Below are 23,741 nucleotides of genomic sequence, written 5' to 3' on the forward strand. Positions count from 1 at the left end.
TGGTCAACGAGATCACTCTGCTGAAAGTTCTAGCAGTAGAAGGATTGCCAGTTTGCCTTTTAGATACATGAGGGCAGTTTCAGTGCCGTGCCTAGGTCTGAAACTGGATTGACGTAGGCCCAGAAGGTTTGCTATCCTCCAGATGTTTTTGTATTTGTAGATGGGCCGCTCTATCATTTTTAGGAGGAATGGAACTGTAATAGGTCTGTAATTAGCAGGTATGTTTGGATTTAGGTTAGGTTTTTTGAGGTGGGCCATAACCTAAGCCTCTGTGAGATTGTTGGGGACTGAGCAACATTCGATGGATGAGTTAATCAAAGGAGTGATGATCGGGGCTAGAACTTTTGCTGCTTCTTTGATAGCTAGGGCTGGGCAAATATCTCCCTGGCATCTTTATGGTTTTAGACCAGTGAGGTTTTCAACTTTTGTGGTGACTGGGGAGAAGTAGAAAGTGTGACTCAGAGGAGATTGAGGGTCAGGCAATTTACATGAGTTGGATCTCAAAGCTAGGCTGTTCTTTTTAGTCTCTATTTTGGCTTGTAATAAGGCTGTTTTGTCAGATAAGGCTTTCTGGATATTGGCGCACTAGGCCAACTCTTTGATGCAGGCTTCTGTGGGCAGTGCAGGGGGCTCCAGTTCCATTAGTATAGTAAAGGGCTCTTTCGTACCAGATTTAGTGTTTTGAATTCTGGTGTTATAGATCTCTCTTTTGGTATTAAGAATAGCTGCTTTATAAGTAGTGGCGGCAGTAGTGAACTTTTCCTTGTTGGCGATTGAAGGTGTTTTTCTCCAAATGGCTTCAGAAGATCTCTTATTGTTAGAGAGGATTTTTAGGTCTGCCGTAAACCATTTATTTATGTGGGCTGTAGGTTTAGCCTTTCTTAATTTAAATGGGGCAATTTTATTTAAAACTTGTTCTATGGTACAGTTGTACAGTTCTACCAATGAGGATGGGTCCTTATCTAGTTTTTTTGATGGATCAGTAATGGACTGTAGTAGGGGTAGTAAGTTGTCTAATGTTATGTTACAATTGTTTCTGGACAGGGATGGTGGGGCGATGGCGGTGCTACTATCGGGGTGGGCGTTCTCCTCTATTGTAAAGGTAATGCAATGGTGGTCTGACCAGGAACAGGGACCATTGTTAAGGATTGTGGTGGCACAATTTAGGTCTGCCAGCCAATCCAATGGTCTGCCCTTAGTGTGTAGGTTCATTAATGTAGTGCTTGAAGCCAAGTTGTGTGATAGTATTTTCTATGGCTGTGGCGTTTGGGGTCATTTAGGTCATGAAGGCCTAAGTTGAGATCTCCCAGCATAATGATTTGAGGAGAGCCAGGTTTGGTGTTTTGGGTTCAGGAGGAGGGTGATGTCTTCCTCGAAGGAGGAAATGGAGCCAGGGGGCTGGTAGATAAGATGAAGTAAAAGGGTGTGGGTGGCTGAGAGAGGGAGTTTAACCAGCAGAAGGGAAGCACGCTTTGGAGAATTCTGAGGCCCAGGTGCAATTTGGCTATGAAGGCCACCAGCCCACCTATGCCAGTGCCTCTGTCTGCTCTGATGATCGTATAGTTATCTGGGAGAGCCAATGACAGTTGGCCCTGCTGCACAGTATAACCAAGTTTCGAAGGGATTGTGTCCTCCGACGTATTCCTCATCTTAGATATCGCCCTCCAGCTCTGCTGACCTTGGAATTTTTTTTCTCTAGAGGGCGCTGCGCGTCGACGTCCTCCGAGTCGATGTCCCTCGACAGCCGCCGTATCGACGTCATCCTGCCTATAAAGGCCGCGCGCAGCGTCCGTTGCTCAGTTCCGTTTTTCCGCGCTTACTCAGTGCCTCGGAATACCGTTGCTCAGTTTTGTCAGGTTAAACCTATTTACCTCGAGTTATTCGATCCGTACTCGATGGCTTCTTCGTCGGAACCGACAACTCCTCGATCCGGCTTCAAAAAATGCCGAGATTGTGGGAAAAAGATGTCGCTGACTGACCTTCAGAGTTTGTCTGTGGTGTTTGGGAGCTGAACACCATTGTTCGGAGGGCGAGGACTGTATGTCCATGACAGCTAAGGCCCTGAAGGAGCGTAGGGGGAAGCTGGAGAAAGGTAAGTCTTTTAAAGCTGCTTCTTCGTCGACGAAGTCGAGACATTCGTCTCCTCGTCACCATTCGCGCTCCCGGTCTCGGAGTGGGTCCCATCACTCCTCGAGATCGAAGCACTCGAAGAGGAGACGTCGAAGATACCCTTCTCCGTCTTCCTCTTCCTCTGTTTCGCCAAAAAGAATCCCTTGCCCCACGAAACATAGTTCCCGGGCTGAATGGGAGGAATTCCGCAAAAACATGATGAGCGTCTTCGAGAAAGCGGCCTCGACCCCCTCGAAGACTGCCGAGAGCGATGCTCTGGTCGAAAGACCCGAAGGTCAAAAACGCCGCGAGTCGCAGTACCCGGCGAAGGAAACCCCTCGAGCGCGTCTCGAACCCTCGAGTAGGACTATGACCTCCAAACCTTCCTCGAAGGTTCCGTCGACGCCGAGGTCGGTGTCTTCGACGCCGTTGTCGAAAGGACCTTCGACACACGGGTCTGTCGACTCGACGCCAGCTTCGACGCCAAGAAAAGTCAGGTCACGACACACCCAGTCACTATCCCCAGGTCCTCGATGACGATGGCTTCGAGATTGTCGAGTAGAATCCCAATTCTGTCAAGGTCATCGCGGCCTCCGCCTTTGTTTTCGACGCCACGCTCAAAGCCTTTGGCGTCGACGACATCGAAGTTTTCGAGGCCGATTATGATAGGTTCGGCACCCTATGCCTTGGAAATGGGATTTACACCCTTTATGAGTTCAGAACAATTGAGAACTATGACCTCAATTATGGAAGAGGGTGAATTGTCTGAACAGGAAGACACATTTGAGTTGCAGGGACCTGTAACCCCAATTAGAGAGGAATTTTCCTCTGAAGAACGCAGGTTAAAGGATCTTCATGATTCCTTACATGAGGCAAGTGGGTTAGACACTTCCCCTGAGGTGGAGTTTGCTAGGCCAGACCCGGGGGAGCATGCTGAAACCCCCTATAGAGCCTTAATGGCCAGAATCAGAGTTTATGGGGTGGTCTGCACCTTCACAATCTTTCCAACAAGATGACCTCACGGATATTCTTGACAAAGGCCCACAGGAGGATCCTGTGGTGCCTTTTCATAAAGCTCTTCAGAGGAAGATTTTGACGAACTGGGAAACCCCAGATGTCGTCCCGGCAGTAAATAAAAAACTGTCTACAAAATACAGGGTATCCTCTACAGACCCAGAGTTTTTGTCAAAACACCCATCCCCAGAAAGTCTGGTGTACAGGCGGCATCTTCTACCGATGTCAAGACGGCTTATCCTACCGTCCCACAGGACAGGGACGATAAAAAATATGATGCTATGGCAAAGAAAGTTTTTTCGGCATGTACATGGTGTTAAAATGTGTTAATGCTACTTGCACCTTTGCTAGATTCAGCCATACACTTTGGGAGTGTGCTTCTACAGCGGCTGACTGCATCCCGGAGGGAGAAGAAAGGGAGGCGTTCCTGAATATCATACAGGACGGTAAAGACGCTATGTGCGAATCCCTCCAGACGGGCATTGATTCGGCTGACAGTATCAGCAGAGCAATGGTGGCAAGTACAACAACCAGGAGATTCGCTTGGTTGAGAGAGTCTGGTTTTGCCCCTGATGTGCAAGCCAGGCTCTTAATCATGCCATTCGATGGCTCTTCTTTGTTCGGGAAAAAGGCGGATGACAGTTTAAAGAAACTGCAAACGTCAAAAGCAGCAGCAAAATCCCTAAGCGCTGCAATCCGTCAGACACCTTTTCGACCCACAGGAACCTCTGCGAGTGGCAAGTCCTTTCGCTTCTACTCCGCATTCAGAAGAGTTAGAGGACGACCGGCTCAAAGGGGACAAAGAAGAACTACCCGAGGTGGACGGGGTAGATATTCAAAAGCCGCAGCAACAGCAGGTGCCTCTTTACCATCGGCATCCCCATCAGCCGCCCCAAAACCACTCTGAGGACTTCCCTCACAGGACACCTGTAGGAGGCAGGTTGACTCAACATCTGGCGGAATGGCAGGCTATCACGTCAGATGCTTGGGCATTGGAAACAGTTGCCCAAGGTTACTGCCTGCCTCTCCTATGCATACCTCAGAGTCATCCACTGGGGATCAGCTCTCAGAAAGCTCCAGATCCGCTCCTCTTGCAGGAAATTTTGGACCTGCTAGAGAAAGGTGCCATAGTACCGGTACCTGTAGCGGAGAGGTACAAGGGCTGGTACTCCCCTTATTTTCTCATTCCAATGAAAGACGGAGGACTGAGACCCATCTTGGACTTGCGAGAATTGAACAAATTCCTCAGGAATGACAAATTCAAGATGGTCACTCTTTCTCAGATCCTCCAGGCCCTTCAGTTCCAGGACTGGTTGGTATCTCTGGACCTTCAGGATGCTTATTTCCATGTGCCTATCCATCTCAAACACAGGAAATACCTGAGGTTCGCAATTGGCAACTCTCACTATCAATTTCGAGTGCTGCCATTTGGGCTGACCTCCGCCCCGAGGGTCTTCACCAAGTTAATGACGGTAGTGGCGGCAAGTCTAAGGAGGGAAGGGATTCACGTCTACCCCTACCTGGACGATTGGTTGATCAGGGCTGTCTCTTCGGAACAAGCTCAGATCCAGCTAAATCACGTGTGCCACTCCCTTCACAGACTGGGCTTCTCCCTCAATTTAAAGAAGTCACAAATGATACCATCGCAGAGACTCCAGTTCATAGGAGCGATCCTGGACACTTCCCTGGGAAAAGCCTCGCTACCAGAGGTGAGGGCTCAAGATATTCTAAAGATGGTTACCAAGTTCCAAGATGCCCCACGTCTTCCAGCCTTTGACGTTTTGAGGTTGCTAGGCCTCATGGCATCCTGCATTTTCCTAGTGCCAGAGGCTCGCCTGAGAATGAGATGCCTCCAGTGGGCACTGAGGACTCAGTGGTCACAATTCTCAGGGAGAATGACAGATCTTCTTCAGGTTCCCGACAGGGTGGCTCGAGACCTTCATTGGTGGGCCTGTCAGGAGAACATTCTGAAAGGAGAACAGTTTTGGCAACCCTGGCCGGAGATAACAGTAGTCACGGATGCCTCACTCACGGGGTGGGGAGCCCACGCCAACGACTTGACCATCAGCGGTCGTTGGTCTCCATCGGAGTCCAGGCTACATATCAACCTGTTAGAGCTGAGAGCCATCAGACTTGCGCTGAAGGCGTTCCTGCCAGCTGTACAAGGGAAAAACGTCCTGATAATGACGGACAACACAGTGGCCATGCATTACCTCAACAAAAGAGGAGGCCGCAGGATCACTACCCCTGTGCAGAGAGGCGATGCAGCTCTGGTTTTGGGCAATCCAAGAAGGAATCTCTCTATCGGCAGTTCACCTAGCCGGAGAAAAGAACTTGACAGCGGACGCTCTGAGCAGGCAGAGCACAGTCTCCCCCGAGTGGGAACTAGCTCAGGAAGTCCAAGAGATCTTCGCCCTTTGGGGAACCCCTCAGGTAGATCTGTTCGCCACCAGCGTCAACAGGAAATGCGATCTGTTCTGCTCAAGGGAATTTCCCCCGAGAGGAGCTCTGTGAGACGCGTTCATAGTGGTCTGGGAGTTTCCGCTTCTGTACGCGTTCCCACCGATCCCTGTCATTCCTCAAATGATCAGGAGGTTGAGAAGATTTCGGAGAACCATGATCCTAATTGCCCCGGATTGGGCCAGGAGAACGTGGTACCCGGACCTTCTAGACTTGTCCATCTGCCCTCCAATTCGACTTCCACTCAGAGAGAACCTACTCTCACAGAAGGGAGGTCAGGTTCTCCATCCAGACATCAAACCCTCAACCTTCACGCTTGGCTTCTGAAAGGTTGAGGTACAAGGATTGGGACCTCCCGGATGATGATATGGAGGTGTTGCATTCGGCAAGGAGGCCAGCAACAAAGTCTTTATACCGCTGCCGTTGGAACAGATTTTGCAGCTGGTGTAGAGAACAGAATATCGACCCTTTTTCATGTGGTACACCAATGGTTTTGTCCTTCCTTCTATATTTGGCGAATTCAGGCCTTCAAGTTGGCACCATTAAGGGCTATCTCGCAGCGCTATCCATCTTTAAGCCACTGCGGAAGAACCATCCTATTTCAAGTTACCCTTGGTAATACAGTTTCTAAAGGGGTTAACCAATGTTTATCCCCCAAGACCATTCCAAGTTCCCCTATGGGATTTAAACTTAGTACTAACCTTCCTGATGGGCACACCTTTCGAACCACTCCATTCTTGTTCGTTAAGATTCCTTACCCTTAAAACTGTTCTATTAATAGCACTTACATCTGCTAGAAAGGTGAGCGAATTACAAGCTCTTTCTTGTAAACCCCCCTCACACAATATTTCACAAAGACAAAGTTGTCCTGCAAGTGAAGCCTAATTTCCTCCCAAAGGTGGTTTCTGAATTCCATATCACTCAGATGATTACCCTACCATCTTTCTATCCTCCTCCTCATCCGGGGAAACAGGAGGAGAGGTTACACAGGCTAGACCCTAGAGGGGCTTTAAGTTTTTACATCAGTAGACTAGCCAGGATAAGACAGGCAGACCAGCTGTTTGTAGGTTACGCAGGTCACAAGCTGGGGTTACCAATAACTAAGCAGACCATTTCCAGATGGATCATTCTAGCCATTCTGGAATGTTATAAACTGGCAGGGAAAGAGCCCCCTCAAAACCTTAGGGCTCATTCGACCAGAGGTATTGCAGCTTCATCGGCCCTCAAAAGAGGCGTGCCGGTTAAAGACATCTGTGCGGCCTCTACATGGTCGTCTGTCCATACCTTTACACGATTTTACAATTTGGATTCCTCCTCCAGTCAAGAGTCTAGGTTTGGAAGGGCTGTACTGCATTCTATTCATCAATAGAAGGCAGCGTGAAGTCAGTACTCCCTCCTCCAATAATAGAATACTGCTATGGGAGCCTATCTAAGATGAGGAATACGTCGGAGGACACAATCCCTTCGAAGAACAAGTTACTTCTTACCTTGTAACGTTATTTCGACGGGATGTTCCTCCGACGTATTCTTCATCGACCCTTCCATCCATCCCCGCAGTTCTACTTCCCTTGTTGTTGCAGCTTACGCTCCTTCAGGGTGATCAGTTTAGTCCAGACAGTGTTATTGTGGGCTACAAAACGGAACTGAGCAACGGACGCTGCGCGCGGCCTTTATAGGCAGGATGACGTCAACGTCGATGCTGCGGCTGTCGAGGGACATCGACTCGGAGGACGTCGACGCGCAGCGCCCTCTAGAGAAAAATTTTTCCGAGGCCAGCAGAGCTGGAAGGAGATATCCAAGATGAGGAATACGTCGGTGGAACATCCCGTCGAAAGAACGTTACAAGGTAGGAAGTAACTTGTTCTTCTGTTATAGCAAGGAAGTCTAGTTGGTTGGTGGAGATGAAGTCTCCAATGTCAAGGGCGTGAGCAAACAAGGATTGTGCATTTTAAGAGCTCCTTTTGATAGCTGGTGCATCTGGTGCTCCAAGTACTGGAGTTGTGATTACAGGTGAGCCAGGGTTTTTCTTGGAGTCCATCGACATAGTAAAAGGAATAATAGGCCGGATATTGATCAGACGTTAGAAGCCGGCGGAACATGAGACCTAATTGACATCTTATTACTGTGAAAACGGGAACCCAATCTAGCATTCCTCAGGCTGAGAGGACACTGGATCAAAGGTGTGGGTGGGGATGTGAAAAGATGGATCCATTCAGCAGGGGTGATGACACAATGGACATTGTTAGCTGGTGCGGAGTTCGCGCCAAGGCGAGGTGAGGCTGAAGGGAGGGTTGGGACCTTGTTGGTGCTATGGTGTGGAACAGGGGTAAGAGAGTGTCCATAGTGAGCGTTACTCTCTGTAAGGTAGCCATATGAAAGGGAGCAAGTGGCATGAGTTAGAGTTCTGGGGTGGTCTAGGAGCAAGCGGAAACTCGCAAGTACTGAGAACAGCATAGGCTAGCTGTAACGCAGTCGGATATGCAATAAGATATGAAGATATGAGATACAACACCAAGGGTATATGATATGCAGCACAGTGGGATATGCAGCAAAATGCTAGTTACATCATAGTGGGATATGCAGAAAAATGTGGGTTACAACACCATAGGGGCTAGGTGCAATACAATAGAATAAGCAGAAGGATACTGCACACAGCGCAAAAGGCTATGTAAACCACAATGAGATTGATACGTGCGGGCGAAGTGCAACATGCCGGTGTTGACACTGTGAGGCTGGATGCTTTGCATGGTGCTCAGAGTAGTGTCAGGGCTCGTGCCATTGAGGAACACACATAGCAATGGTCCGCTGGGGCGGCAGCAGTGTGATTATGCTCGGACTTTGTGTTCATGGCTGCCTGGTGGAGGGCAACAATTTAGGAGTGGCCTTATGTCATGTGATTGTCACCAGGTTTGCTGGCCAGCCTCTGTGGAGGTCGTGGGCCATGGGCAGGATATAATACGCCAGCGATGTAGGTGTACAAGCTTGTAGAGGGCCAGAGGAGGCACTTACCTGTGCTATGGGGCTTCTTGTCTCCAGGCTCTGCGCCCCGACGTGAACAGGGGCAAACAGGGCCTTGAGTGTGGGCCTTGAGTGTGGGTCTTTTGTGGGGGGCCAGCTTTGCAAAAATCTGAAAAGTAATAAATGAAAGACTGTCTTCACAAGAATTTGAGGGTAGGGCAGAACAATGGGAAAGCAATGCAATGTGGAGTGAAGACTAAAAACCCAAAGATTTAGCGGAGGACTGACTGCCGGGCTGGCATGACATCTAAAGAAGAGTGGCTATATCCACTTATAAATAGGTGGTGCAGAGGAAATCAACAAACTCCGTTTTTGTGGGGTTTAGTTTGGATGTTTGCAGAGGGTGTACAAGCCAGTCCAGTTCACCTAAGATAAAAGGATTTCCTAAAAGCTTTCATGTAGTACGATGGTAATAGCTCAGTGGAGTTGAGTGCCCCTTTTGATATTGTGTGCGACATACGTGTCACACGTTGAAATACATGCACATACGAATTGCCATTTTATCAGTTAATGTTTCATTTAAAAAAAAAAAAACTACAATCGAGATGGCTTTTAACTACTACACTCCAACCCATGATGCAATTATTGGTGTGCACGACATGAAAATGTGGCTTTCTAATATCTCGAACATCAACTGGTGCGAGTGGTGAATTTCATAGGCTTGAAATAATGTACCCGTGTGGACTAATGCTGTGTTTGCAACAACTGGTCTTGTAACTGCCTGTCGGCTACTGCAATATATTGTTGCCAACAAGGTATTGCAGTAGCCGACATGCTGAATCATGAATGCGCACGGTAGAACCAATGGCACACATTGGAGACAAGCCATTATTTTACACGTAGTATAACAAATTGCTGTTAAAAAAAACTGCGTGCACATGGGTAAATTGAGCCTACCCCGCTGACGAGCAGTAATCTGCATGCCCACTAACACACAAGTTGAACTCCTATTGTCACGTTTGACAGCCACGTTTAATGTGACTCTGCCTTTAAAGATATGCAATTGTTCTGGGCTTCTGTTCGAATCTCTGAAGGAGACAGGGCATTTACCAAGAAGAGTGTGCACCTGTGGATTGGTTGTAGAGGTGGGGATGGTCCAATATGCTTGAGAGAGTGCATATGGGGCATTTGGTTTGTCCTGGTGGCTGTGACATGCTGCGCGAATATTCAATTCCTGCTATTGTGCGTTCCCGGACCAATGCATGGCATGAACCATACTTTGTACTACCAAAGGGTGAATACCCGGTAGTGGGTGAGCCTCCGTGAAAGACAAAAATGACTCCATTCGAAATGCACTCCCTTAAGCACCCTAACTTGCGTGGGCTAAAAGCCAGATGAAGATTGTGTGTTGCCAGCTGTGGATCATATGTGGTGAGAATTGCAGCTGACATACTGGGGCTGCTCGGACAATTGCCTGGAGCATTTTCTCCAGTATGTTCCAAGTTCAGTGAAGGATTTGGACCGGAGCAACATGGAACTTTGCTCCGGCAAAATGTCTTCGTGCCATTAGGCTGAGTAGTGTGGGCCACTCAGGTGCTGATTCCTACCTCCTAGCTTGGAATCATTATACATACAACTTGGTGTGGAACATAATTATTGGCCGTAGGGATTTATTTCGTACTCACATGACCAACTCCAAACTTATAAAAAACAGGTGTGCTTTTGGGCACACAGTGGCCAAGGTGAGTGATGAGGCATGGGAGCAGAAGGTGTCAAGGGAATTGGGGGTTGGAGATCAAATTGTTTCAAAAAATATGTAAGGGAGGAACTAATAACTGCCCTGCTCCTCCCTCCCCTATCCTTGGATGCTGGCCCGTACAGATCAGCATGGATCGTGGGCCACTAATTCGTAACCCGGGCAGGGCAGTGGATCGAGGAAGTAAAACGGGGGCTTCATTTCCCCCGAATCATCTTCATGGTGGGGGTCGCCGGGGATGCACTGGGAAGACATCCACGACAGACTTTCGGATTTAATTGGATTTAGAGACCCACCTGAGTACCTGGTGATACACCTGGGTGGGCAACGATCTGGACCCCATGGGAAGGGGTAGGCTACAGAGGGACATTTGCGGGTCCCTGCACAACATAGCGCACTGCTGGAGGGGAACAGAGATTTTTATGTCTGAGATAATACCACAAAGGATTTGGTATGGGGCAAAGTGCAAAAAGGCAGTGGAAACATCCAGGAGAAAGCTGAACAAAACACTGGAGACCTACTGCAGGAGCACAGGGCTACATTTTATATGACCCGGACTGTCCCAGAACAACCCTGATTTGTTTCGTCAGGACGGGGTTCACCTGTCACGAAAGGGAATGGAGGTGTTCACTGACAGCATTTTTAGGGCACTAGAGGGACGGGGATGCAGATTGGAGTACTTTTGGGGGAACCTGAGCGGCCGGGGCACCACCCACTCAGGTGTGACGGTACATGTCTAGGAGATGATGCAAATTAGATCGAGAGACTTGCCAGCAGAAGCAAGGCATCACTCACCTTGGGCACAGTGTGCCCAAAAGCACACCTGTTTTTTTAAGTTTGGAGTTGGTTATGTTTCTGTAAGAAATAAATGCCCACGGCCAATAATTGTTCCACAGAAAGTTGTATGTATAATTATTCCATGCTAGGAGGTAGGAATCGGAGCCTGGGTGCCCACACTACTCAGCCTATGCCACAGGCCCCGAGCCGGGGCATCTGGGGTTAGGCGCATGGTGGGGGCAGAGGAGGAGCCCACACAGTGGGAGGGCAGCCAAGAGGTGCCCCCCCACTCAAGTTGTCATGGTAACATGGCCAGAAACACAGAACCGTGAGAAGGGAACCGGCGGGGGGGGGGGCAGTGGAGGGCCGCCCCCCACTAGAAAAACAAAAGGGGAGAAGGAAATAAGCGGCCTCTTGGCAAAGGAGAGGCACATTTACCCACCTTGGGTACAGCTTTTTAGGAGGAAGGACAAGGTGGAATTTTTCCCCCCCCGACCCACCTCATGTAAATGAAGTAGGGTGAGAAGAAGGAACGCCGGATAGCAGGATCGGTACCCGGTAAAAGATGCCTCTCCTTTGCCAAGAGGCCGCTTGTATCCTTCGCCTCCCTTTTGTTCTTGTGGAGGGCCGGCCCTCCCCTGGCCCCCTGCTGGTTCCCTTAGTAAGATCCATGATGTGAGGGGTGAAAGAGAGCAGAGTTGAAGAGGAATCCAAGGTTTTTGGCCTTAAAGGATGGTGTGGTAGAGGGCTCAAAGAGGGTGACCAAAGGGCAGGAGGAAAAGAGGGTGCAGGTGTCCCAATGAGCAGGATCTTGGTCTTATTGGCATTAAAACAGATTATCTGACCACCATCCTTGAATGGCGAACAGGCAGTCTGGGATCAGAGGAGGAAGAGGAGGAAAGTTTGAAGTAAAGCTGTGTCATTAGCATAACACAGGAAATGAGCAGAGGAGATCAGGTGAGCCAGAGGGGCAGGATAGATATTGAAGAGCCATGGCAATAGCATACAGCCATGGGGGTTAGAGAGTCAGGTGGTGGAGGAGAAAGGGCCCTGTTGCAACTGGGAAGGGGGAGGTTAGTGAGGAAAGAGGTCAGCAAATCCAGTGCCCAATCTCAGTCAGTGAAGCTGAGGGTGTTGCATAGTAGTTCTTTTTTTTTTTTTGAGGATGGAGTGGTTCACTGTGTCAAAGGCAGAGGAGATCAAGGAGAATGAGAACAGCGCGAGATTTGCGAGCATGGTTTCATGGGTGTTGGGGAGAACAGTTTCTGTGCCTCTGGATGCCCTGAATCCAGATTGATCTTGTTGGTTGCCTTCATGACCATCAATGTGGAGAGCCAGTTTCCAAGAGTTTACACAGGAAGGGGGTAGTGGAAATAGGGCGATACTTAGCCAGGCAGGAGGGGGAGTCAGCTGACTGCTTTTTTAAGAGCGGGTGCACTAGGGAGTGCTTGAGGGATAGCGTTTAAGAGCCAGTGGCGAAGGAGTGTTTACAGAAGTCCACAGGAGCGAGAGAGATGTCCTTAATTACAAATTGTTCCGATTCTTACATTCAGTTGGAAAGGGTCTAGACTTTGTCTCAACATCCCTTAGGAGATCTCTGAAGAGAAAGTGGAGATATAACTTTGTGAAGCTTAAGTTTAAACTACTCTCCACCCGTGAAATTAGTAGCAGTAGAGCCAACACAACAGATGCAGTAAGATCTTGTAGATATTGCAAAGGGGAGGCAGTACCAAAAAATCTTTGTATGGCCTGCCCATATTTACAACAAAAATGCACCATGCACTTTTCTAGGTTTGGTATTTTTAAAAGCAAGATTGCTTCCCACATTTGGTAGTGCATTATGAGTGGGCATCCGATTTCCATGTGTCTAGCTGCAACGAATTTTATATGGGATGTCTTGGAAACTAAAGTGGATATATTATCTATTTTGTGATGCTGTGATTGTTTTAACTTATGATTGTGTATTATGATCTGAAGCTTGTAATTTTGTGAAAGGTGTAGATTGCAATCCTGGCCCAAATGAAAATTTGTTTTTATGAGCCGTGGTTTATATGCAAAGTGTGTGTTTGGCGCACATTGGGGCAGATTAGCGGAACAGATGCGTTTTTACTGCGGCATTTGAAGTATACAGGGTTTTCCTGTCGATAATAGTATGTTAAACCAATTTGGTGCGTTGGTCTATTGTTTAAAAGCGCCTAAGCACTACACAAACACAAGTAAGGCTGCAAAATCAGCGCAACCTAGACATTTTAACATCGGTGGATTTCAATAGTGTAGGCATTTGAGAATATTTTGTTGAATTGCTTGTTAATAGCGCCTTTATGCGCAGCAAGGCAGCTTTTTGGAGTTCAAGTCGAAAGGGGTGTCTCTCGGGGTCCCTGGGGGTAGAGTCCGGGGAGAGGAGCAGGAATAGCGAATTGGAGTGCTGTACGAGGGATTGGCTAGAAGGGAGGGAGGGAGGGAGGGAGTGAGGGAGTAGGAGAGACAGCATAAAGGGAGAAGCGAGAACGCAGCAACAGGGTTTTTGTTTGATAAAATGCCAAATACCGGCCTAAGGCTGCTTCAAAGCGCTGGACGGCGAGAGGTCCCCGAAAGATGGTGAGGAGATGAGGTAAATTGCAGAGGGGTAAAGGGTGCCATTGCTTAGTAGTTATAGGTGGCAATACTAAAATCGCTTTAAAGTGCTAAGGGAAGAAGAGTGCGCGGGTTGGGAGAGGGGCCCATTGGGAAGGACGGGCGGAGGAGTGGTGCAGCAGCAAGTGGAGTCAAGGTGAGGCAGTTATTTTAAATGACTGCTTGTATAGCGCTTAGACCGCCAGCCATAAGGCCGCTTTGATGCAGCGGGAGTAAGCGGCAACTGTGGTGGGGGCGACAAGAACGAAGGAGGACAGAGCCAACATTTTATGACGCTTTGATTCTTGCATTGCGCCAATGCCGGGCTAAGGCAACATCAAAGCGGTGGAGAGGGAGGAAGCGCAACGAAGGTTTCTTTTGATGATCGTTTCTATAGCGCCTATTTCACCCTAAGGCCAATTTAAATCAACGGGAGAGGTGGGGAGTAACATTATGGCGGCAACATGAGGCATTCTTTGTGTGGTTGATTCTATACGGCCCTAATAAGGCCGCAGAGTGAGGGGATGTTAAGTTCAGAAGTGGCAGTGCGCATAGCCTGTTGAGCTGCCAGGCATATGTCTAGTCCCCGGTTCTTGCCTTTTGGTTTAATAATGTCCTGTTGGCATTATAGATGCAGCTTTTAAAAAATAGTCGTTGAGAGGGAGTTTCACGTTTCTGCACCTTCTTACACCTCACCACCCCCACCCACGTGTTGCAGATCTCCTCAGTATGTTATATACACTAACAGGTGCTTTTTCGCAGAGTGCAGTTACTTGTATTTCGCAGCCAAACCACAGAACGAGTATTATTTTTCACATTTCTTTTTGCAAACGAAAAACTCGAAAGACACCGTTTAGGATTGCAAGACGTAACAAAATTTATTTTTTCACTGAATGAGAACCAAGAACGCGTTTTCAGTAAATAAAAAAAATCATAAGTACACTTTGGGCTCTTTCTTCATTGTAAACAAGGGCGCGTTTCACAGTGTATGCTTTCTATGCGAAGTCCATAGTGAGTTCGTAAAGCAGCATGAGGCCAACAAGAAATACACGTACTTTGCCTTCCAGTTTCTGTATATCCTAAGCAATTTTACAGTTCAATCTCTGCAATGTTTACATGGCAGCTGCACGATCTTCTCTTAAATGTTATCAAAGCTCACTTTAGGAATACAGCACATTTTTGTTTAGATTTTTTTAAAGTCCCGGTCCCTGGCTGTCAAGATGTTTCACAGTGATTAAACTTTTAATGTTATCTCGGTCCATAGCTCTCTAATATAAAACCTGTGTACACAAGCCTCACCAGTCGGTAGTAGCCGCAGTGAAGAGGACAGCTCTCTTGGCAGGCTGCAGGTTGGCAGCGAACGTGGTCTTGCCTGGCGGGCTGATGTGCAGAGAAAGATGCCCGCTTAGAAGCACTTGCGGTGGACGATGGAGGGACCTGCTTCGTCGTACTCTTGCTTGGTGATCCACATGGCCTGGAAGGTGGACAGGGAGGCCAGGATGGAGCCGCCGATCCAGACGGAGTACTTGCGCTCAGGGGGGGCAATGATCTTGATCTTCATGGTGCTGGGGGCCAGCGCGGTGATCTCCTTCTGCATGCGGTCAGCGATACCGGGGTACATGGTGGAGCCGCCGGAGAGCACGTTGTTTGCGTACAGGTCTTTCCTGATGTCGATGTCGCACTTCATGATGCTGTTGTAGGTGGTCTCATGAATGCCGGCGGATTCCATGCCGATGAAGGAAGGCTGGAAGAGGGTTTCAGGGCAGCGGAAGCGCTCGTTGCCAATGGTGATCACCTGACCGTCGGGCAGCTCGTAGCTCTTCTCCAGGGAAGAGGAGGAGGCAGCAGTTGCCATTTCATTCTCGAAGTCCAGGGCCACGTAGCACAGCTTTTCCTTGATGTCACGGACGATTTCCCTCTCAGCGGTGGTGACGAAGGAGTAGCCACGTTCAGTGAGGATCTTCATGAGGTAGTCGGTGAGGTCCCGACCGGCCAGGTCCAGGCGCTGGATGGCGTGAGGCAGGGCGTAACCTTCATAGATGGGCACGTTGTGGGTGACGCCATCACCGGAGTCCAGCACGATGCCAGTGGTACGGCCAGAGGCATAGAGGGATAGCACTGCCTGGATGGCCACATACATGGCTGGGACGTTGAAGGTCTCAAACATGATCTGGGTCATCTTCTCACGATTGGCCTTGGGATTGAGGGGAGCTTCAGTAAGCAGGGTGGGGTGCTCTTCTGGGGCCACACGCAGTTCATTGTAGAAGGTGTGGTGCCAGATCTTCTCCATGTCATCCCAGTTAGTGATGATGCCGTGCTCAATGGGGTACTTCAAGGTGAGGATACCCCTCTTGCTCTGAGCTTCATCTCCCACATAGGAGTCCTTCTGCCCCATGCCCACCATGACACCCTGGTGGCGAGGGCGGCCAACAATGGATGGAAACACTGCCCTGGGAGCATCATCACCAGCGAAGCCTGCTTTCACCAGACCAGAGCCGTTGTCGCACACCAGAGAGGTGGTCTCTTCATCGTCACACATGGCTGTGCTGTGGTGGGTTGTTGCTGCCGCGGAGGCTGGGCTCTGAACCTGAGTGCGAGTGGCTGGACTTGCCGGTGCTGTGTGCTGCAGTGAGCCTGGCCCTGGGGTTTATATACTCGCAGCCCGCTCGCCTCGCCGCCTCCGCTTTAGGAATGCCTCGCAATTCATTGGTAATTCCTCACAGCTCGTGCTATATTTGGGCTGCAGGGGGCCTGCCCAGTTGCTTCTTGAAGTGGCGGGGGGTGGAGGAGGGGGTGGCTGCTGCTAGCGGACTTGTCCCTGTGCCCTGTCCACCCAAAAAAGGCAACATGGGCTTAAGGGCCAGCCAGGAGCAGCAAGACCTGAAATGGAACAGGTGACTGACAGTCAGTCTGCGTGGACAGCTGAACGGATGAACGACGCTCGACGTGACCATATGTGAGGAAAGTAGTGAGACGGTCGCTCTGGGAGACTTACAGTACTGAGATGTCCATTCATGTGCAGGGAGGAACGAAAACTATTTTAGCTTTTCGTACCTTGGGCGAGCGCGCTCGGTTATACCAAATTTCATAGCCCTCCAAAAGGTTGAAACGGTGTGAAAAGGCATCTTTGGGGCTCGAAGCTGAATGGATCGGTTGCCCTGCTTTCCACAGATTGCTAGGTACATATTTATGGGTTCATATTTATGGGTTAAATGGCTTGGATACAAAGCTCCCTAGACTGGTTTTGATTGACGTCGATCCTATGGCGTTGGGGCGTGTTTTATATAAAAATGGAACGCAGCTCTTATCAGCAAATATGAAAAAGTGAAACACACAGTCCAAATGTTAAGTGGATTTTTTTTCAAGTAGCTCTTAATGCTGCACAATACGAGCTTCTAAGCGCTGGAGGTTTAGCTCACGTTGCACAGTAGCGTTCAAGGGGAATCCTTTACTAGTGAGCGAGCACCCCGAAATGTGACTGAAGTCGCAACACACGGGAAGATCGCGCAGGCAACAAAGTCAGTGAAGAGAAGAAAACGAGAACCACGCTTTGCCAGTCATATCGGTGAAAACGTGGTAGATTAGGAAAGAAACCCCACGAGGACTGCTGCAACCAATATAGTGAGCGATTTGCCAAATTCATTTACCCGGGCCCTCACCCCCCAGCCTCCTGTCCGATAATATCTAAGGCCAGTTGCACTCTGTGAAAGTTGGCATTGGGCTTAAAAGAGAAGTTGCAAGCAAGCGACCAACAGGGACCCACACCACCAATATTTAAAGAAAATACCGATACATAGTTTGTATCTGCTGTAATTTGACCACAGGTGGTGTAGTCGCGTGTTCCAGTCCCCCCGACCCCTTCACCCTTTTTAACCTGATGGTGCCTGCATCTATACCTTTGTCGCCACAGAAACTGCTGCACCCCACCCACACCCACAACGTTTTCCTATGCCACTGATAGTTTAATAATGAAGTTCTCGCTTTAATTCCTGAGGTGTGGCTGCATGTTACACCCCTTCCCACACACAAGTGGCCGAGTGGTGTAGTCACATCCATATTTCCCCCACCTCCCGCACCTCTGTGTTGACTGCACGTTCCAGCTTTCCCTGTAGGTGTTTGCATCCTCTAGCGCCCCATAGGCAGCTGCTTACTTCAGCCACCATTTCACTCCAGGTACACTTTCTTTAGATCACCTGCATTTCATCATTAAAGTAGATGCATGGCCCAGCGCCTTCCCCTCTGACCCTGGAGGTGGCATGATTTTTCAGGCACCCGTGTCTCTTGCTAGGGCCTTTAAACACACTCTCAGCCCCTTTTCACTATAGAGTAACTGCACGGTGCCCACCCACCTTTAGGCCCTAAGATGGCTTCATGCTCGACAGCCAATCCACTTAAACCCTCTGTGACCGCCTCCTTTCTTTTACATCAACCTCTCTTCACCCCAGAGGTGGATGCATGCTCCAGTCACACCTTCCCTTTCACAGGTGACGCATCTTCTTTTTCCAGCCTCCTCCCCTCGCCTTATTTCACACTAGTTTTGGTTGCATGTTCCAAGCACTGCTAGTTTACACTTGGAAGTGGTTGCCTGTGCTGCTTTAGTTTGCCCCAGAAATACTGAATGCTTCAGCCCCCCTTCCCTAATTACCATTGAAGTAGCTGCATGTGCCCTCTTCCTCTTTTACTACTGTGGTGGTGGATGCATGTTCAATTCCCATATTCATGCAATGACTCTTGAGGCTGAGGCAAACAGTTGCACACTTGGAGTATGTTCCTCTATGGCGGCGTACTGCTCAGATAAACCAGCCATTCAAGCTGGCTGTGAAGAGTAGTCTGACAACCATACTTTTGATGTTTCTATAATTACACCAGCCTTGAAAGTCGAGTGGGGGAAACGTTTCAGAGTATCTCTTGGCTCCTATTCACCTGCCACCATTCTACCCTCCGAGGTAGGAGACATATGTCTTCATAACTATTATGGAAACAACATTGGTGCACAGAAACAATGGTTGGGCCAACAGAAGAATTGCTCCAATTATTGTCCACCTACCAGGTCTCCCACACCACGCATTATTGACTCAATTTCTGATCAATCCTATTCGACATTTCAACCGACACATGATGCAGCCAATTTTATGTGCTGAACGTCCTCCTGTAATAAGGGCAATAGGGACATGCCATAAAGTCATAATCCTAACTTGCAATCATTTCACTTAAATGAATTTGAGGATGGTTCCAACCTGGTATTAACTAGGATACTTAACTTGTTGGACAAGGGCAATGAGATGACTCTTCAAGAATTAGGTGATATTAAACATTCTATATCGGACATCATGTGCAAACTCAAAGGTTTCATGCTTGCACACAAACACTTTAAGGCCAAGAAATTAGTAACATTAGACACCCTAATTGATGAGCTTCAAGTATCGCAGAGGCATGATTCTGCAGTTAAATCTACGCAAACGTCTCAATGCCTGTTGTCACCCACAATAGGGCTAAAATCGTATGCAACAGCAGTTGCTAATGGACCTGTTAAATCTGATACTGAAGTCCATGCTCCATTTTCCACTTTATTGGAAGCTGTTAGACTTAATTCACTTAAAGTAGATGATGTTTTTAGAGATCTAATCGATCAAAAAAGCGAATTGAATTGTGGCCCAACACAACTGGTCTGGCAGCTTAGGGAATCTGTCCCAGTTTGTGAAATTAAGGCAGATGTCCCTGATAGTCCCTCAGCTCTAACGGACATCATCGACTTGATTGCGCCAAATAAAGTTGACATAGTTGACCCTAATGAACACGTATCCAGTAATATTTCTCTAGAAGCTTCTCCTCCACATTCTTCACGTTAAATGAAGCATGCTCATGCCAGAGCCTTAAAACGTCAAACAAATAAAGGAAAATATTCAAATTAAAAAGACCAATAATCAACCAGACAACAAAGTGAATGGGCACAATTGTAACTTAGAAACGCCTTTAACCAATCTAAGGATGATGAAACATTGGATCTTAACTGAGGAATCCAAGTTGTTACTCAACCTGGAAGATAAATCTCATAGTATTCGAGACACTGAGTTGTCTGTTCAGGTGACACATACTCCTACTTCAAATATCTTGCTGCATACTTCTCAGGTTCAGGGCAATGAAGATATCATGGTTAGCACTTCACCAAAAAAAACAAAAACAAATATTCTTATTGAGTCTTCTGTTAAAACTCAGCAAGCTAAACAGTGTAAATTATCTCAATTTTATGCAATTACTTGCGTCAAGCAATTAACATCAAAACCTGGACGCAGTAATGTTGTACAACACACAATTGCGAGCCTACCCACAGACTCAAATCATCCTATTACAATGCCGAGCAAAACGGACGACTCCCTTGTAACAAACAGAGGTGCATGATATCAAACCTACATCTTTGGCCAGCAATGCTCTTACTGATGTGCCTAAAGAGTCATCCTCGACGATACCGCATGAAGGCTCCTCTGAAATTAAAGCTCTGGTGTCAAACCAGTTGGCATCAGTTGTAGATGGCTTTCCACTTGCTACCAATGGTTCTAGTGTCTCTTCTGCAATCTCCGCTCCGATGCCTCTATCTAATGATGTTCGTGAAGTCACGCCGGAATTAAATCGAACTATTGACATTCCCAACCTAATAGGCTGGACAAAGGATCCTGCAATTAATGGGCAGAGAAGACTGAATCGATCACACCTGCTTAATACTTTTAGGCTGTGTCACAGCTTAGAACATTAGTCAGATGATATTGACAGTTTTGGATGGGAAGTGTGATCCAATCATCACATGATTTGTGCCCTACAACCACATGCCATTACCAAACTTGTGTGGGAACATAGAGCTGACTTTGCTCATTGGGGACTATCCCTACCACTTTTTAAATCCTTAGAGGAAGCAACTGACTTTGTACACACACAGGTTCCATTGCCAAAATCCTCAAACGAAAGTCCAAGCAACAATCAAGATGGCACCCAAACGAACATGACTATTCTGGCTCTGTTGTCTGCTCTGGCAGACAAAGCCAAAAAATCTATCCTGGCTTGTACCTCTCTTGTCTAGCATCTCTGATCTCCAAAGTGAATACCCAACCGTAGGCAATCACCGTTATCTATCATTTCATGGACTTGTTGTGGATCCTCAAATTTAGTCTTATGGCTAAATCTGTTTTCTAACAAAGAAGATCCCATCATTGTTTTGATACAGGAAACTATGAAGATCCATTTTTTTGGCATTGATGGATTCACAAAATATACTCTTCCAGCTAGTCATGGTAGCGCAGGTAGACCCTCTGGTGGCTTGGCCATCCTTTTAAGTAATAAAGTTAAGGCACACTATAAATTGATGGTGTGCTGTAACGAGATATTGGCAATTGAAGTCCGCTTGTATGGCGAGTCTACAATCATATTTTTCATATCCATCTATTGAAATCCAGCTAAAACTTCTTTAGATGCTTTTTTTATGCGATTGGATTCTATTTTAGAAGATGCATTTGTGCACAATCCAGATTACCACATATTAGGCAGTGATTTTAATTCTGCATGTAGGAAATCTGAACAATCACAATGCTCTATTTTCCCCACATACACACAATCTGGTTCTCCGAAGAGGAACATTATGGGTTGACTTTCTTAATGATTGGAATATTAATCTTGTTAATTTCAAAAATAGCCCTCATTAAGGTACATAGAACAGGGTCTCTGTTTTTTCTTATATTGATTTTTTTTCTTTCTCATGATCTTTTATGGTTGGTAGATTCTGTAACCATTATTTCTCCGAATCAAGGTGATCGTAGGCCTATTAAATTACTAGTCAACGTCAATATAACACCTCATGACATTAATTGCACCCCTGTATTAACTGAAATAGATAGACCCAATATCTCTCTTTAATGGAATTCCAGACTTTGTAGGGAACTTACATTTCTTGTACACAGAGATAGTTGTCGAATTTCTGATATCAAATCTTTAAAGTTCAACCACAACCAAAGGTCAATTTGGAATAGCTATGTTGTTAAGTCCCACTTAAATGAGTTGATAAATAGAGCTAACACCATAAGAAATCACGTACACATCCTTATTTCTAAAATAGCCCAACTGAAATGTAAAAAAATGCTGCGATCAGGGGTCTTGGCAGTGGTGATATGTCGAAGGTGGAATAACTTAAACACAAACATTGAATATGTCAAAGATCCAAAAACCCATTTAAATCATTAAGGGATGAGCTACGGCTCACTGAAAATCAAAAAATAATTGCACTACTTTGCAAACGATATAGTGTTTGGACTATCTTAAGAGGTGTTTCCAATCTGTCACAAAAACGTCAAATTTATTCCATCTCTGGTGAAAGGTGGCACTCCTATATCTTTGACAAGTTTAGACTACCAAGTCAATTCCCGGATTGCACCTCTGACATACACCAACTGCCAATCACTGAATGTATCGGATTTTCGATTGATGACATCTTGTGGGCCATTGGGCAGTTAAAGAACTCGAAAGCAGCTGGCCCAGATGGGATACCATAGTGTGTTTTGAAATCTCATCTTTACTTTTGGGCGACAATGCTACATAACCAATTCACTCATATATTGTACACTAATCTTATTCCTGAATAATGGCATAATGCCATAATTATTCCTGTGTACAAAAAGGAGATACGCATGAGCCAGCGAATTATCGTCGCTATTTTAATCCTGAACATTCTTGAAACCTACATTATCAATCATGAGACTTAACCTAAATATCGGGGAGGCTTTCGCAAAGCTATGGGCACCTCCTTGAATGGCTCCATCATTGCACATATGCTGGCCAAATCTAAAACTGTCCACACAGGACCGTTATATATGGCTGTCCTCATCAGCTTTTCATTGAGTGATCAGAGACATCTTATGGGGAAAAATGTGTTGGGCTCTTCATGTGGATTGGTGTCTCTTGTAGCTATGCTACATACAAATACAACATTCCAAGTTCGCATCAATCAAGAGGGTGCTCTTACTTCTCCCACAGCCACAGGGGGTAAGCAGGGGTGCAACCTTGCATCCACACTTCAATGTATACATTTGTAATCTGGATGAACTATGGATCAGTGATTCTTTATGCAATCAGACTTGGCAGCCTGCACTTGCACTGGATGGGCTTCGCTGATGTCATTTTTTTGACAGGACTCCATATGAGTTGCAGAATAAATGAAATATCTTTACTGAGTATGCATCTCCACACAAACTGCAGGCCTATTCAGCGAAGTAAAAAATGATCATCTTTACTAACAGGAAAAAAATTAAAACGTACACTTGGAAACTTTATAGTGTTATATTTCAATGCGTAGATTAAGATATTTGGGGTACAAAATTAGTGATACAAACTTGATAAAATCTTGGTCTTCCATACTGAACACTAAGCTGAGACCATTCCTTTCGCAAATGAGGATTATCTTTAAACAAAAACTCTGCAAATATACATTAATACCCATTATTGATTTTTATTTGATGAAAGTCGAACCCATTCTATTATTTGGCTTAGACAGATGTCTATTGAATCTAGATACTACTCTCAATAGAATCCAAGGGATGCTTTGGAAACAAACCCTTGGACTGGCTTTGTCAATTCCTAATTCAATGATACGCCATGAATTGGGGCTTATATCTTTACTAGATTCAAATGGCGCAAGCTTTCTAGCTACGCCAAAATGTTAGTGCCATCGTGTAACTCTTTTTGTATCAACACCTGAACACTCTACTAACTGATGGTATCTGCCTTCTCTTGTTAATTTCGAACTTGAGATGAATCACACACTATTTATTATAAGTACCACTGTTAAAGATCTCATTTCAGGCCCACTGAGTGTCGAAAGAAAATTATTTGAGTCAGATTGGACTAGCACTATTGAGACTAACAATTTTATAAAACATATGTTGAATATGCCGCCTTCGCTAGAAAAAGATCTTGGAGCGGCTTATATATCCATATTTCCATGTGACAAGGCACAAATCTATTTGCGTTTTAAAATAAATCAATTCTCAACACAAGAGCATGTGTGGTTGGACTA

At 46.8% G+C, this 23,741-nt stretch overlaps 2 protein-coding genes across 2 annotated transcripts in view; one reads left to right on the forward strand and one right to left on the reverse strand.

Annotated features, from left to right (window-relative positions):
* MED13L (mediator complex subunit 13L) overlaps window positions 1–23,741 on the forward strand; it is a 2,324,591-nt gene that overhangs the window by 383,523 nt on the left and 1,917,327 nt on the right. The window lies entirely within an intron of this gene.
* On the reverse strand, window positions 14,540–16,424 carry LOC138492195 (actin, alpha cardiac muscle 1-like). The gene has a single exon (XM_069619218.1). The coding sequence runs from the start codon at window positions 16,224–16,226 to the stop codon at window positions 15,093–15,095; it is 1,134 nt and encodes a 377-aa protein (XP_069475319.1). The 5' UTR covers window positions 16,227–16,424; the 3' UTR covers window positions 14,540–15,092.

This window comes from Ambystoma mexicanum, chromosome 10 (assembly GCF_040938575.1).
Source record: "Ambystoma mexicanum isolate Mex_15411 chromosome 10, UKY_AmexF1_1, whole genome shotgun sequence".
Classification (NCBI taxonomy): Eukaryota; Metazoa; Chordata; class Amphibia; order Caudata; family Ambystomatidae; genus Ambystoma; species Ambystoma mexicanum.

Excerpts from the sequence above, each read along its gene's own strand:
- LOC138492195 (XM_069619218.1), bottom strand. The coding sequence starts at position 16,226 with ATGTGTGACGATGAAGAGACCACCTCTCTGGTGTGCGACAACGGCTCT.